Here is a 14,292-nt window from a genome sequence, read left to right on the forward strand (position 1 = left end):
CTTGCACATGTCCCGTTAATAAGAATACAGATGTTAATATATGAAGTCGATGCGGATTCTGACAGCTGGATTAGCATTAGCTGTCTACATGAAGCTCCCAGCTGAGGTGCTATAATGTTAACGTTAAGCCGTGACGCAGGAAACAAGAACAAGCTAATTAATGACAACAGAAGCATTTTGACTTGGTGGATGTCAATTTTAAATTCATGTTAAAACAGTACTACTAACGTTACTCAATCTTTCTACCGTAAAGTTAGCTCCGTGCCCTAAGATATGACAATGCCTTGTGTTGACTTCTGGTGCTGGTGCATACAAATGACAAATAAAAGAATCTTGAATATTGTGTTACTCACTAACTTTATTGTTCATCAGATGTGACGTGACAAAAGCATTTCGTGTTTACATGCGTGTAGGATGAGAAGGGTGAGATTTGCAAACGCTGGCCAACACATTTATAAAAAATACACATTTGAATAGTAATTTCAGCATTTGATTAGGATCAATTGTTATGTGATACTCTTCGAATTACATTCGACTTCTGGAATTCGTTTCAACAGTCATTATGTAACCATAAGGCAATATGCCCATACCAAGCTCACTGGCTTCCTCAAAATTTGCCACGCACCGCCACTGCAAGCAATAACAAAGATGAACAGAAGGCACTGAATCCATTGCCAGCCCATTAGACAGTTGTGAATTTGAAAAATAGTAGCAGGAAGGCCGCTCTAAAATCCCTTGTCGCAGAAGCGCGAGTTAAGGGAACATGTAAAAGCCTTGCAGCAAAGGTCAGAGCTACTAGAGGATCGATGTGTTGTTAAATTACAAATTTGACCAAATCAAGAGTAATGAGTGTAAGTGAGGGCTCATTTCTTAGTACCACAGCCTGAACCTAATGCATCTATCTTACAGAAGAGTGTTAGTGGCATTACACAGCTAACCATCTCCCTCATTATCCTCCTCAAGCAACAGTAAAAGTGGAGAGAGAGAGAGAGAGAGAGAGGAAATGGCCAGAGTGACCAGCCACTCTGATTGAAATTGATAGCTCTCACAGCTGTGGCTATACTGCACAATTCCTACTGTCACCAGCTGAGTCGGTCAATGGTGCCAAATGCTTTCAGAACAATACACTCTTAATTTCACCTTTTTGTGAGGTCACCCCACGGACATTGGATTCTTCAAAATGGGACATTGTCCAATAAGTTGGGTAGAGTTCCACATTTTAGCAGAATGACAACTAGACTTTGTCATTTTACCACAATATGTTAGTTTTTTCTATTACAGTACTTTCTACTACAGTAGGAGTTTTTTCCTGAACACTGATTACAGACTTAATAAACACATAGTTTGACTTTCTGTCGGAAAAATTTGATGAAGAGATAATACCACTCTCATGTCCGTCCATTAAAATATAAGCCTGCAGCCAACTGACAGTTAGCTGAGCTTAGCATAAACACTGTAAAAAAAAAAAAGGGGAAAACAGCCTGGCTCTGTCTGAAAGCTAACAAAATGTGCAAGTTATGCAGATTGTATTAGACAGAGCCAGGCTAGCAGTTTCGCCGGTGTCTAGTGTTTATGCTAAGCTACGCTAACTGACTGCTGGCTGTAGCTTCATATATAACACACAGATTTGAGATTGGTAATGATCTTCTAATCTCTAATCTCTCTGCCAGAAAGGTAAAAAAAGAGCATTTCCCAAAATGTCAAACCTCTGCCTAAAGGAAGCTCATCAATAAAACGGTGATAGAAATGTATGTTTAATCACATTTCTTTCAAATTGTCTTTCTTTATTCTAAAAAAGGGATAATGGTGCACACAGACTTGAGAAAAAAATACATTTTTAAATGTTACTAATTAAATATACTAAAACAGTGTTAGTGTTTGATTTAATTAGTCTTATTGTGCAGATACTACATGGTTCATGGAACAGATGGTGTTGACAATGTAAATCCAATCCAGATATTTCCAAAGAGACAACCCAAGCAGAGAGGATTGTGGGAGCAGATGTGCTGAAAACCTTGCCATTCTTTTACATCTTGTGGGTCGGAATCATCCAACAGGATAATCAGAGCAGCTTATACAGTATTTCTAATAACCTTAATCCCAGGATTGACAATATCTAGGATAGTGTTACAGATGTGGAGTAAATTTTTTTTGCTATGCAGTAGCTGTTAAACACTTGAGTATTAGGCCTGGCAGGGGAACTAAGATGTCTACTAAGAATCAATGGAAAGTTTTTTTAATATAGAGCATTTGTAACATATTGTAATAGAAATCACAGCCTTGTGTTGAAGCAGTGTGTGCCATGTTGTTCACCAAGCACCTTTTCTAGCTAAATATGCTCAGCAGTTGCTTAAGGAAACTAGCTGTGGCTCTCACTGTTGACGTGTGACAAATCCCTATCTGAAGAGCAGCTCTTTAGCTAAAATTAAGAGAAGTATTTATAAAGCACACTGAACATTAAATAAAGCTAGCTCTAAGTACTGTGAAAAGTAAGCTACATCCATTTTCATTATAAATGATTAAAGGGACACAATTGTAAGACAAAGAGATGAAACAAGGTGTTGAAAATGCAACTAATGCTTTCTGAATCTGATCAATTAATTAAGTGTAAATATATATATATATATACAATCACACATACTGCATATTTTGCAAGAGGGAGCACTTAATACTAGAAAATCCGTAACACATAACCTACACTACACTATAGTCAAGTCAGGTTTATTTGTGCTGTTAGTCACAAAGGGCTTCAAAGTCACATAAAATGTTCCTGAAAAGTGATTTGTCTTTGCTCTATCATTATCACAACAGCTTTCAAATTATGGCAGTGCGCTTTAGACTTGTTTTTAGTATTTCAGGCGACTCTCATGAAGAATGACAGCAGCATCAAAAGCAACTTACGTTCAAAGTGAAAATATCATCTACAGCATGGAATTTAAAAAGGCAATTTTTTGTTGTCATGTATGATAAACAAACAAAGAAGAAAAATGTCACATGACATCACTACGTGGCAGTGGTTAAGAGATAACAAGATTCAATCAAGGAATTATGCATATCACAATATACTCTAAACTCCATATGCCAGCTAACATGCTTCAATAGGAAATGCACTTTATAGCCCAGTTTAATACGAGCATGTGTGAGTGTGGCATGGATATTTGGATGTGTTTATTTGTGCTGTGGGACGAATCCCGTTAAAGGAGGAGTTTGGTGTCAAAGAATTTCACAAACACCCTTTGACAGTCGGGAGCAGTTGTATTTAAACAAGACAAAAATCCTCCGGAAAAATCTCTCTAATCTTTTTATCCCAATATCTGTATTTGGACTCAGAGACATACTATTAATCTGCTTTTGTCTGAGTGAAGCTGCAGAATGCTTCTAGACAGAATGACACTTTCAAAGATATAGTGAGGCCACATGGTTTTTGCTACATACAATGACAGACATGCCTGAAAGGGAGAGCTCATTTGAATTAAGAATTTATGTTCAGTGTGTCCTAAAGCAGTCTAATTCATATATCTGAACATTATGAAAGCTACTGGATACTTAAAACCCAGTTGGTCAACAAATGCATATGTCATTCACATGGAGCCATCCATTAAATCATCTAAAAATTATAGTGTTGCTTTTGACAAACACAAGCTACTTATCAAATTCACTAAATATACTGTTACTGTTTCCATACGTACATTGCCTTGACCCATCCACCTTGGCCACCCAATATAACCCAGCCCACGTCTCCACTCTATTGTTTCCTCCAGTGTGTTAGGTTGAATTGTCCTCAGGGATACAACTTGGCACACAATGTCCAGACCAGTACCGACTTGAGGCATGCAGTCAGAGCGTCAACTAACAGAAATTTCACTTTGAATTGATATGCATCTTCATTCAGAAACAAATACAGAGTGTGCTAAACAGTCCAACAAGTTCCTTGCTAGATGTCCTGCAATAATCAGGATTGCCAAATTATTGACTAGAGAAAAATATCTTCTGTTTCATAATGCTTAACAACAGAAGGCTTTTCTGTCTTTCAGTTTCACTGTACCCACAATATTATATTAAAGCTGCAAAAAGACAAAATTATGACCCACATCTGCAGTTCCCCTCAGTCCTGAAGGGCCTTTCAGCATCTATCAGCTCATTGTAGGGCTGTCAACGAATATTCTAAATTTGAATATATATTCAAATTGTAATAAAAAACAATACATTTAAATATGAAAATGAATATTTGATTTTGAAAAAAAAAACACAACACTAGAGTGGCTGTCTGCCTAGTGCGTTCCAGTGTGGGCCTGGGCTGCTGCTCTCTAAACGCTAATTTCCCTGTATGTGTAATGTCTGATTGAGCCCAGCCAGTCATCCAGAGAATTCACAGCGAGCGTGTGGCCATGTTCAGTTTCTATCATGCGGCTGGAACCACCGGAAGTAAACAAACAACGAGGGTGAGAAAGAAGACGCCACGAAGACGCCAACGCAAATGACTAACTGGAGAGAAGGTAAGATTCGGGAACTTCTATCGGTAAGGGCCGACACCAAAATCGTCAGACAAATTCAAGGAACGGCAAGAGACTCGTTTGTTTATGACCAAATTACAAGCATGCACTGCACGCTCCGGAGAGAGAGAGAGAGAGAGAGAGAGGGATACGGTGTTTAAATTAAGTTTTAGGTTAGATAAAACACAATTTTTACTAGTTTATTTTGTAATGTGTAGGTATGTAGATCTTTTAAAATATATGTTTATGTTGAAATAAATATGCCTATATAAGTAGTTCTGTCTCCCACTGTATTACTTTACCCTCCTATGTACATAATGCGCAAAAATAGATATTCAAATATATTCAAACCTATGTGTTTTAGAAGGAATAATCAAAATTTTCGAAATTTTGATCTATTTTGGTTCACTGTAACTACTCTCATCAACATCATTTCCAGATACTGCAGTCAACTGTTTTCATCTAAACAACTCTAAACACAATACCCTAGCTGGTGAACATTGTCGATTTAGCTGCTAAATAGACAATTTCTCTGAGGAGTTGGTGGAGATCAAGGCAGAGCTAAAGGAGAATAAAATAAATATTTGACTGATGTTAGTCAGATGCATGACTCCAAATGAATGGTAATGTTGTTATGTGTCTGTTATATGCAACTATTTGCTAAGAAGTTTGCAAACAAATTCACCATATCAACTTCTGATACCATGTCAGTGTTGTGTTAACAGCTTGTGCTGCCCTAAGTGGCCAAAAAAATGAACTGCTGTTTTAAAATCTGGAAGAAAAGCTGTTTCTCTTGTTTCTCTTGCACTGGGTTAACATGCTAAATTTGGAACTTGTAACAAAAAAGAGTTTGGTTTAATTTAGCTATACCTAAAATACTCGCCTGCAAAAGAATGCCTTGTATTGACCAGACACTGGTCCAGCAAGTATTCTAAAGGGGTACTATCTAACTTCTGAAAATGTAGGCTGTATGGCTTCTGTGAAAAAATACCAAGTGGTGTTATGGCAGGTGGGAAGTCATCATTGTGGGAGATAATGTAAAACACCACCTCTAATGTAGTCAATGGGTTGCCAAATTTATCAAGTTTTAAATTCTTCTGGCAGGACATTTTACTATTGCCACTGATAACAAATCTATTTGTGACAGACAGACCCAGTTAAGGAACCAGTGTCATGAAAAACATAAACCTGACCAATGACATACAAAAAACAAAAACAATTGCATGTTGTTACATTGTATTAATTGATAATACATGTTAAAGTAAAACCATGTAACTAAAAAAGATTGATTGTACCACCCTGTAGCAAAATTTTACTTTCCAGATAAGCATAGAGAGCTCAGTAACCTCGAAATGTTTTCAATAACTCTATACACATTTGTGACACTGTAAGATCGGGTTTAAACTATTTAGGAAATGTTCCTCAATTTGTACATCAAACTGAAATCTAAAAAAAATAATAATCAAAAATCAAATTTGCTGTGTAAAAACATCCATAAAGACCATGGCATGCTCACAAACCTATTGATTGTGAACCTATGTGAACACGTTGTCTCCTGCATATGTTGCACTACTTTCCTTCCTTAATATTGCAGTAAGGCACACATCTGTTGTGATGTTGTTGTGTTTATTGACTAAAATAGTTCACATAACCAAGGAGGCTGATGATTAAAATGGTAAAATAGCTATGACAAAATTTTACTTACTGTAGGCTAAAGTCATTTTTTGTACCCTGTCATCATGCATTAGCAGCTTAACTCATATGACTGTCAGTCCTACAATGAGTGGCGTTAGTTTTAGGGACTTCCTAGAAGCTATGCTCTCAGCTAAAATCATAAAATGAAAGTGCAATGTAATCACTGCAATCACAGGTACTTACTGTATCAAGTCAATGTAAGTTATACTTTGAATTACATAATGCAAAAAATAACAAATAAACAAATTCTGCAAAGTAAGTTTAGATCTGCCCTATATTTTTACCTAGACTGATTCATGTTTAGCTAATGTACAATGAAATAAACCATTCCATTTTATCAAGATAAAATATGTGCTTTGCAATACATCTATGTTATTTATCTAATGAAAAAAGGAGGGCAGGTTCTGGGAACTTACTGTCCATAGTGCATTTAAATAATTGTTTTAACCGATAAAAGGGATTTGTGTGTGTGTGTGTGTGTGTGTGTGTGTGTGTGTGTGTGTGTGTGTGTGAGTCAGGTCATGCAATGTGCAAGCTTGTGGTTGGACAGGGAGACTTGACAGGTCTGGTGGCAAATCCTGCAATCCTTTCATCTAATCAAAGTAATACAACAGCTTTTAAATTATTTAATGGAAAGGTACATTTCAAACTGCAATGTACGTTAGAGGTGAATCAATGTATGGGCATTAGGTAAACTCATAAGGTGACATATCTGTTTTACTATGCCTCTACTTTTTGTACAGGTAAATTTGCTGAATATGGATTGTGATTCTGACTAGGAAAAGACAATTTATTTAGACTAGAACTAAAGCTTTAATCACTATTTTAAATAATGGTCTAATAAAAAAAACATTTGCAGGAGTTGTTGTTGCTTGCTTCCCCTGTGCAGCTCAGGATGGGGAGAAAGCAAGCAGCAATACCACATTACCACATGAGGTGGAAAAGAAATCTCTACTTGCATGCTTTCATCCAAAGTGACTTAAAGTACCATGATTTCAAAAAATTTCAGCATGGATGGTTTTGGTGGCTATTGAATCTCTTCGTCTTGCAATGTTAGTGCCATGCAGAAATGAGAGCTACCAGTCTTTCTTCTTTTATATGGTCTGGTGTCAAATGTAGTTGATGGGAAGAGTTCAGCATGAACTAACAGTTTAACAGTGGTTTAGCTCAAACAAAAGACGTATGTCAAGAAACCTCATTGTTAACTCAAAGCAGTTCTTTTGTGCTATTTAGACTCGGAAGGCAATGGAAACAGTTTTGGTGCTTTTTCTTTTTTTACAGGCACACACGAAGAGGGATGTGATACACCAAGGCCAGACATCCCCATTTTTGCAATTGAATACATTTAGCTAGATTTAAAGCTGTGTTAATCAATATTTTTATATTACCAATGGATAAAATGACTATGTGTAATGTGAGAGAGATGCTGCCCTTACTGACAAACCCACAGAGAATAGCTCTATGGGGCTTTATAGCATCTTTGGGCTCATTGTTTTGATTTTACGACCTGCAGCTTTAATGTTTTAGTTCAGTCTAAGCGCTTTTATCAGCACCTTTCCAATGGCAGGGGGCAGCTGTTCTCAGCACTGTGATGAACCCCTTGTACGATTCCCGCCCAGCATGAAACAGCAGACAACATAAGCGACTAGCTGGTTAACAGAGTGAAGCATTTAGCAGCTTTTAAGCCAGATATTCCCTGAGGTGTTGGTGGAGACCAAAACAGAGCTACGAAAAGAGTAAATATTGGAATTAAATGTTGTGTAATGTTGCTTTGTCTGCTGGATGTGTAATCAGGTAGCTGTCTTCTAATATGTTTGCTATAACAACTGAATATGATAAAGTGTATACATAAAGTTGTCAATGTTGTGTTTATAGGTTGATATGCTGCACCAAAGTTTCCAATTTTCTTTTTTTATATTGCTATTACTGCTTTTAGTGTAGAAAATATCCACTATAACCAGCACCACTAGACATGTTAGACCCACCAGCTAACTATGAGCAACGAACTTAGATAATGATGTCACACACTGCCTCTCAGGAAAAACCTTTTAAACTCATTGCTATATTCATCATAAGTTGACTGTGTGAGAGAACAATGCTGTTTGTATGTTTTGCGTAATTCCATCAAGCAGAGCAGGAGCAAGATTGAGAGAGGGATTTCAGTCCCACGCTGCGCTTTTTGGCTGTCTGGGAGGACGGCAGCAGAGGTCTCTACTGACATATTGCCTCTTTGTCTTTGAGGCTTCTGTTTGTGTATTCTTGTGGATCTAATAACTTCAGTTTAGTATCCTGTAGTTTCTTTTCCATGCTTTGACGTGGTTATTCAGGCAAGATACAGTATATACAGTATAATAAGCGAGCAGATGTATAACTATCAATATAGACCTTCAGGATGAGTTTAAGATGCTGCTCTCTTTCTGAGTGTTTTTCTCACCCACCATTTTGGAACCTGCAAAATGAGTTCATTCAGGAGAACTAAATCTGGGAAAAGTGACTCCTTTGTCACTGTCACTGCAGCACCTAAAATTAGGATGAACAGTGTAATATTCAGGGTTTCAAATCAAAGTGTTTTGTCTCTTTGCAGTCGTTGTTTTTTAGATCAGCACACACTTACTTTATTCATGAATATATGCTTGTTTGAGATTCATTTACTAGAACAGGTCCATGAGACAACCAACTTCCCTATATGTGTGCATATAGACACGTTACATGGAAAGTGACCATATCTTTAAGGATCATATAGAAGTTATCATATAGAAGATTTCATCTTCATGAACTATAATGGATATGGTCCCTATTGCCATGATATATTCATTACATTACATTCATTAAAGGATAGCTGCTCAACCATCATGCAGCACAAAGACGATATCTTTCACATCACTCATCTTAACACTGCAATAACATAACCAATTAGTTCTTTCATGGCCATAAAACTATTAACATTAGAAGCTACGTGGTGTAAAAATAATTATATTTTCCTACAATTTCTTGACTAATGAGAAACACTCAAGAAATGGACCTGCGACAGCAAATACTAATTGATTTACACTAGTATTCAAAGTATTATTTAATTTAAAGCCAGTCAGGGTGCTATGATGCAGTATTGCAATACAGCCTGCTATTTCTCACTGATGTACAGTGGTTTGAATAAACAAATACTTAATGCTGCCCAACACTGAAAGCCTGTTAGTGAACTACAGCAACAATCATTCATTGTGTCAGTGCATGAGGTTAGTAAAAGACCCTAAGCTCCCTCCTGTTGTATTAACACCATTAACAAAACATGACTACAGCAGAAAATAAAACATAGGACATTCTAATGTCTAGTGGTATTTCATATTTGCCTCAATGACTAACGACTATCAGATGGGAATAGCTTATGCTGCAGTAGTAAATTATCCAATGCTGGCCTAATGAGCTTATTGTTAATAAAAGATGTATGTGCTTGAGTAAAGATATATGAGCATATGAAATTAAATGTAAATTATGACCTTTATATATTGGCCTATATGTTATAATGAGTCCATCAGTGTTTTAATAAACTTGAGAAATAGAATTAAAAAAATAAACCACACACAGTACACATCACACCCTTCCCCCATCACACTCGGGGTGACCAAAAAACCTGCTCCTCCCTAAGACAGCAGTAAACTGCCAACCTGTGGGCAGCTCTGCATTCATTACCCTAAATGCTGATACACTAAGGATGAGAACTAACAGAGACCCTGATATTATGATCACAATATTTGGCCACAATAAGAGTGACACTATTCTCACTACCTCAAAGAAATCCATGTTCTCTTTGTGTATTGATTAGCTGGGTCTTTCATTCTCCTGCATTACACAGTGGATTGTTTTATTGGTTAGAATTATTAAGCCATTTAGATCACTGTTTTGAGGGGAAGTCGTGGCTCAGTCATGCTTGGTTTGCTTTTGTTTAGAAAATGATATGATAACGATAGATTCTAATGTGATGAGCTTAAATTATCAATGTAATAATAACAACACTGTTAGCAACAAAAAACCTCTCCCAGTTATAAGTTTGGTTCTCTTCTGTTGCAAATATCTGTTGGGCGCTTTTCGTACTATGTGAAGTCAATGACATCATTCATGTTTACTCCATCTGACTCGTAGATTACTCCTGCTCTTGCATTTGAGGTAAGCCGTTGGAGCTGATGTTTCATAGGTCAACCAATCCCCATGGACCTGTTTTATAAGAATGGAAGACACCTTTGGGGATGGAGAACACCTGCATGTTTTGCTAATGAGCCCTTGCAGGAGATTCGCTCTTTACAAACAACTGTATTGCAGATCGATGACACACATCGTAAGACTAAAACACACATATGGATTTAGTCAAATAGAGGAGGGAAATGCATTACTTTATGACTGATGGTAATTACAATAGGGTACTTGAATTTGTTTAAATCAGTCCATCTTGCGGCTGACTGGAAAGGTTACAAAGGACATGTTGTACCGACTGTATGTCTGAACTGAATCCAGATGTCTTACCTTCACTGCAGTCCTTTCCTTGGAACCCCGTCCGAGTGCAGTCACATGTTGGTTCATTGTTAATTAAACTGCAGACTCCTCCATTTAAGCACATGTTGGTTGAACCGCAGAGATCTTTCAAGACCCCGTCACTGTTGATCATGACAGACTCCGTGTTGTTGACCTTTATGTCTGTTATCCATCCAGTGAAAGGTAGCTGATCCTTTACTGCAGCTGATGTGAGTCGCAACGCCACAGATCGTAATTCTGGTGGTATTCCACCAACAAACAAATGGCTGAAAACAGTCATATCCCGTCTTTTTGACTTCACCTCGACCCATTTTGTCTCATTGTCCACCTTTAGGGTTGTGTTCTTAAAGTTTCTCCTTATCGTGACCGCGTGCCATTGGCTGTCGTTGACCGCCATGTCAGAAACGACGGTTGCAGGCTCAGCACAGAAGATCGAGAAACGAAGGCTGAGTTTACCATTCAGTAAGAAAAGTTCTAGAAAGTCACAAAATCCCTCATCGTCGAAGTAAACTAGCAGCCCATGGGAACTCTTTGTTTTCATATTGAAGCTCATTTCGCTTTCACAACATGCATTCCACACTGGAAATCTAGCCCACTGGCCCTCAGCATCTGTAAATTCTAGACAAGTGCCTATTTCTACAAAGCAACAAATGAGCAGCCCAACCCATATGATATGGGCACCATGTGGCTTTTGTAAAACCATCGTGTGATCACAAAATCTGTGTTGGTGAACAGGGATTTATAGGGTTTAATTTATTTATAAGAACCTTTGCTTAAACAAGAATTATATTGTGTTGACTGTGAGAGAGTAGACTGGCGTATAAGTGACTGTCTACATGGATAAACAAGTGTGAGCTGATGCATTGTAAGACAAGAGATTAAATGCTATAATATATTTGCATAGCAATAGGCTTGGCCAACACTTACTTCCTGGAGCAAATACCATTACCTCACACTGTCCAGGCCACTGGCCAAACCTCTCACTGTTTGCGCCAAAATGGTTTGAACTGTTTAAAGGTCCTCTCTGCCATGGCTATTTAGAGCAAAGTGACAGAAATTCAAATATCCATTGGGCACACTCGATCTAATTTATGTAATTATGGAACAGTCCCTTCTGGTGCCAGTTAGTGTGTGCACGGTTTCACTTGAGTTGAAATGGCAGCTTTAATCTTCATGTTCACGCCAACATTCGTTGGCATGTATCTGGAAGCCTTGCTCGGGGCATTTCACCCTGCATCCTCCGTAGCAATGACAAAAAATGCCATATGGAGACACGTTGGCTGATAAGCTCAGCAAAAGAAGCAGTCTGTCAAGGCTGTCCTCAGTCCCAAAGCTATCTGCAAAAGAAAAGCAAATTTAATACAGTATCAGAGTTTTCACCATATCCATTTCCAAATCCACTTTGGCCAAAGCCTTAATCAAAAGTCAGAGTTAATACTATGATTAAGGCAGAAGCACAGCCAATCAAGCACTTATATCCAGAAAGGTCTTTGTTGCATGAGCCGTAGGCCTATCAATAGATGATTACCAGGGCTTTCCAGGAAGCATACAGCACTGGACAGTGGTCAGTCAGTGTCCACCTCGTGTGCCTTTTAACATGCAGTGCTTAAAAGATAAAAATAAAAAATAAAAAAAACGTGCACATTTCCATGGAATATAAAAAAGTAACTGACGATACAGCCTCAGCATCATTAATCGCAGATGTTCGCACGTCTAAAAACAATTCCTGCAGACAATCTCAGTCACACCAAAGTAAAAAAAAGGAAACCTTTTTGCTTGCACTCGTTACAACTTCTGCAACCGCGAATGACCATTAGGCTTTATCAGCAGCATTCCCATATACAGTAGGCTATTCACTGGCCTGCCCTCTCTTGAAGACCTAACATGAGAAAAAGTGCGTCATTTGATTCACAATGGTTGGTTTGTGTAAGACGAACCAGTCGGGCTGCCTCTGGGTCTCAGTCAGACCCTCAAAATGTGCTCTTCATAATAAATGCCTCGTCACTATTTTTCGGACTATGAGACGGATGCTATCCCTTCCAAACACCAAACACGGTGAATATAGGAAAAAGACGATAACCTACATTTAAAACCTCCGCAATTAGTTTGCATTTCAATGAAGAAAAATGTAAATCGGGGTTACTTAGGCACCGCACTTTACTGAAACATCTCCAGAAACATCAATGAATACCAATAAATGAACATCATGCTTAATAAGATATAGCGTAATCCTCACCGGAATTTAGCGTTTCACTGACTATATTTTACCAAAACGGGACATCATCTCATCAATATGCCCCATGCCTTAACATCTTACCCTGTGTGACAGCTGTAAAGGGCGCACTATAATTAGAGTGTTATTTTATCCCCATATCTGCGGATTTTCACAACCATACAATTCCTTGCAAAAAAAAAAAAAAAAAAAGATGAGGCGGTATTCTTTTTGTTTTACCTTTGCGCGTACACCTTGACTTCAACGGGACCCTAAATAGTTGGAACAATAGAAAAACAAATGCGATTTCATGCAAAACACCGCGGGCTAATTTTTAAAACACGACTGTCCGTATTCATATATTCGGTCCGTTGGAGAGCCTGTACCTCAAATCCACTCTGGCGAAACCTGCACATCAAGATCTGCTTTCAAGTGAATCACAGCATCAGCGCGCGCGCCAGAGAGAGAGAGAGAGAGAGAGAGAGAGAGAGAGAGAGAGAGAGAGAGAGAGAGAGAGAGAGAGAGAGAGAGAGAGAGAGAGAATGGGAGACACACACGGGTCCACTTTCACTCTAACTCTACTAAAAACCTTACAGGCTATGTGGTAAAATAAATTACCTTAAATATTCTGTTCTCCAAGTTTGTTTCCCGATTTTAAAAAAGACAAAACACAACTAAAGAGAAAAGTGAAACTGCGGGATGAAGTAGGTGGGGAGCACGGGATGAAAATCCAGTTATCTTTGTGGAAGAGAAGGTGCAATCTAGTTTCCCTGTTGAGCTTATCTAGCGACTGTCAGGAGCCACAGACAGAGCGGGATCACGTGTCTCTCAATGATGTCTACCGGGGAGGGGCTGAATGCAGTACCTTGGACAGCGCCTCTGCCTCCATAAGCATCTATCCACGGACATTTATATAGGCAACTTTGGAGATAAGGCTTGTAAAACTGCTGGGATTGATTCATTGATCACAATAGATAGGAGTAGTATTTACAGCAAACTATAACAGCTTATATTCCAATATGTGTTTATTAAAAGTAATATTATAGTCATAGATACTAATTAATCCTTGCACATTACTGATAGTTCATGAAGTACAACATTAATTAATTCATGTTTTTTCATGCATGAAGTCATGCATTAATTCATGACAATTCATGTACCCTTATTATAAAGGGTTACCCCTAAATGATTGGGCACAAAAGGAATAAGTTACTAAAATATATCTTCTATCTTCTATTTACTCAAGTTCTGTACCATGGATAGCCTACAATTATCATATCCCCATTCCTAAAATGATCAAATTACTTTAACTCCATCCTTTCAGCCACTATAGGCTGAGTTTTAGGATGCTGCACAAGTTCTATCAAG

At 38.0% G+C, this 14,292-nt stretch overlaps 1 protein-coding gene across 36 annotated transcripts in view; it reads right to left on the minus strand.

Annotated features, from left to right (window-relative positions):
* The window catches only part of LOC116052148 (neurexin-1a), a 269,327-nt gene extending 255,600 nt beyond the window's left edge, over positions 1–13,727 (minus strand). For 24 of the 36 annotated variants that reach the window (XM_035992650.1, XM_035992649.1, XM_035992653.1 and 21 more), the window contains exons 1-2: positions 13,165–13,384; positions 10,704–12,049 (exon numbers count right to left, since the gene is read on the minus strand). In XM_035992650.1, the coding sequence (XP_035848543.1) occupies positions 10,704–11,415 (712 nt within the window). In that variant the 5' untranslated portion in view covers positions 11,416–12,049; positions 13,165–13,384. Of the gene's footprint in view, positions 1–10,703; positions 12,050–13,164; positions 13,439–13,542 lie in introns of those variants that run through there. The other 12 variants (XM_035992639.1, XM_035992644.1, XM_035992636.1 and 9 more) reach the window with 5 other exon arrangements.
* Between the last annotated feature and the right edge of the window lie 565 nt (positions 13,728–14,292).

This window comes from Sander lucioperca, chromosome 15 (genome assembly GCF_008315115.2).
Source record: "Sander lucioperca isolate FBNREF2018 chromosome 15, SLUC_FBN_1.2, whole genome shotgun sequence".
Classification (NCBI taxonomy): domain Eukaryota; kingdom Metazoa; phylum Chordata; class Actinopteri; order Perciformes; family Percidae; genus Sander; species Sander lucioperca.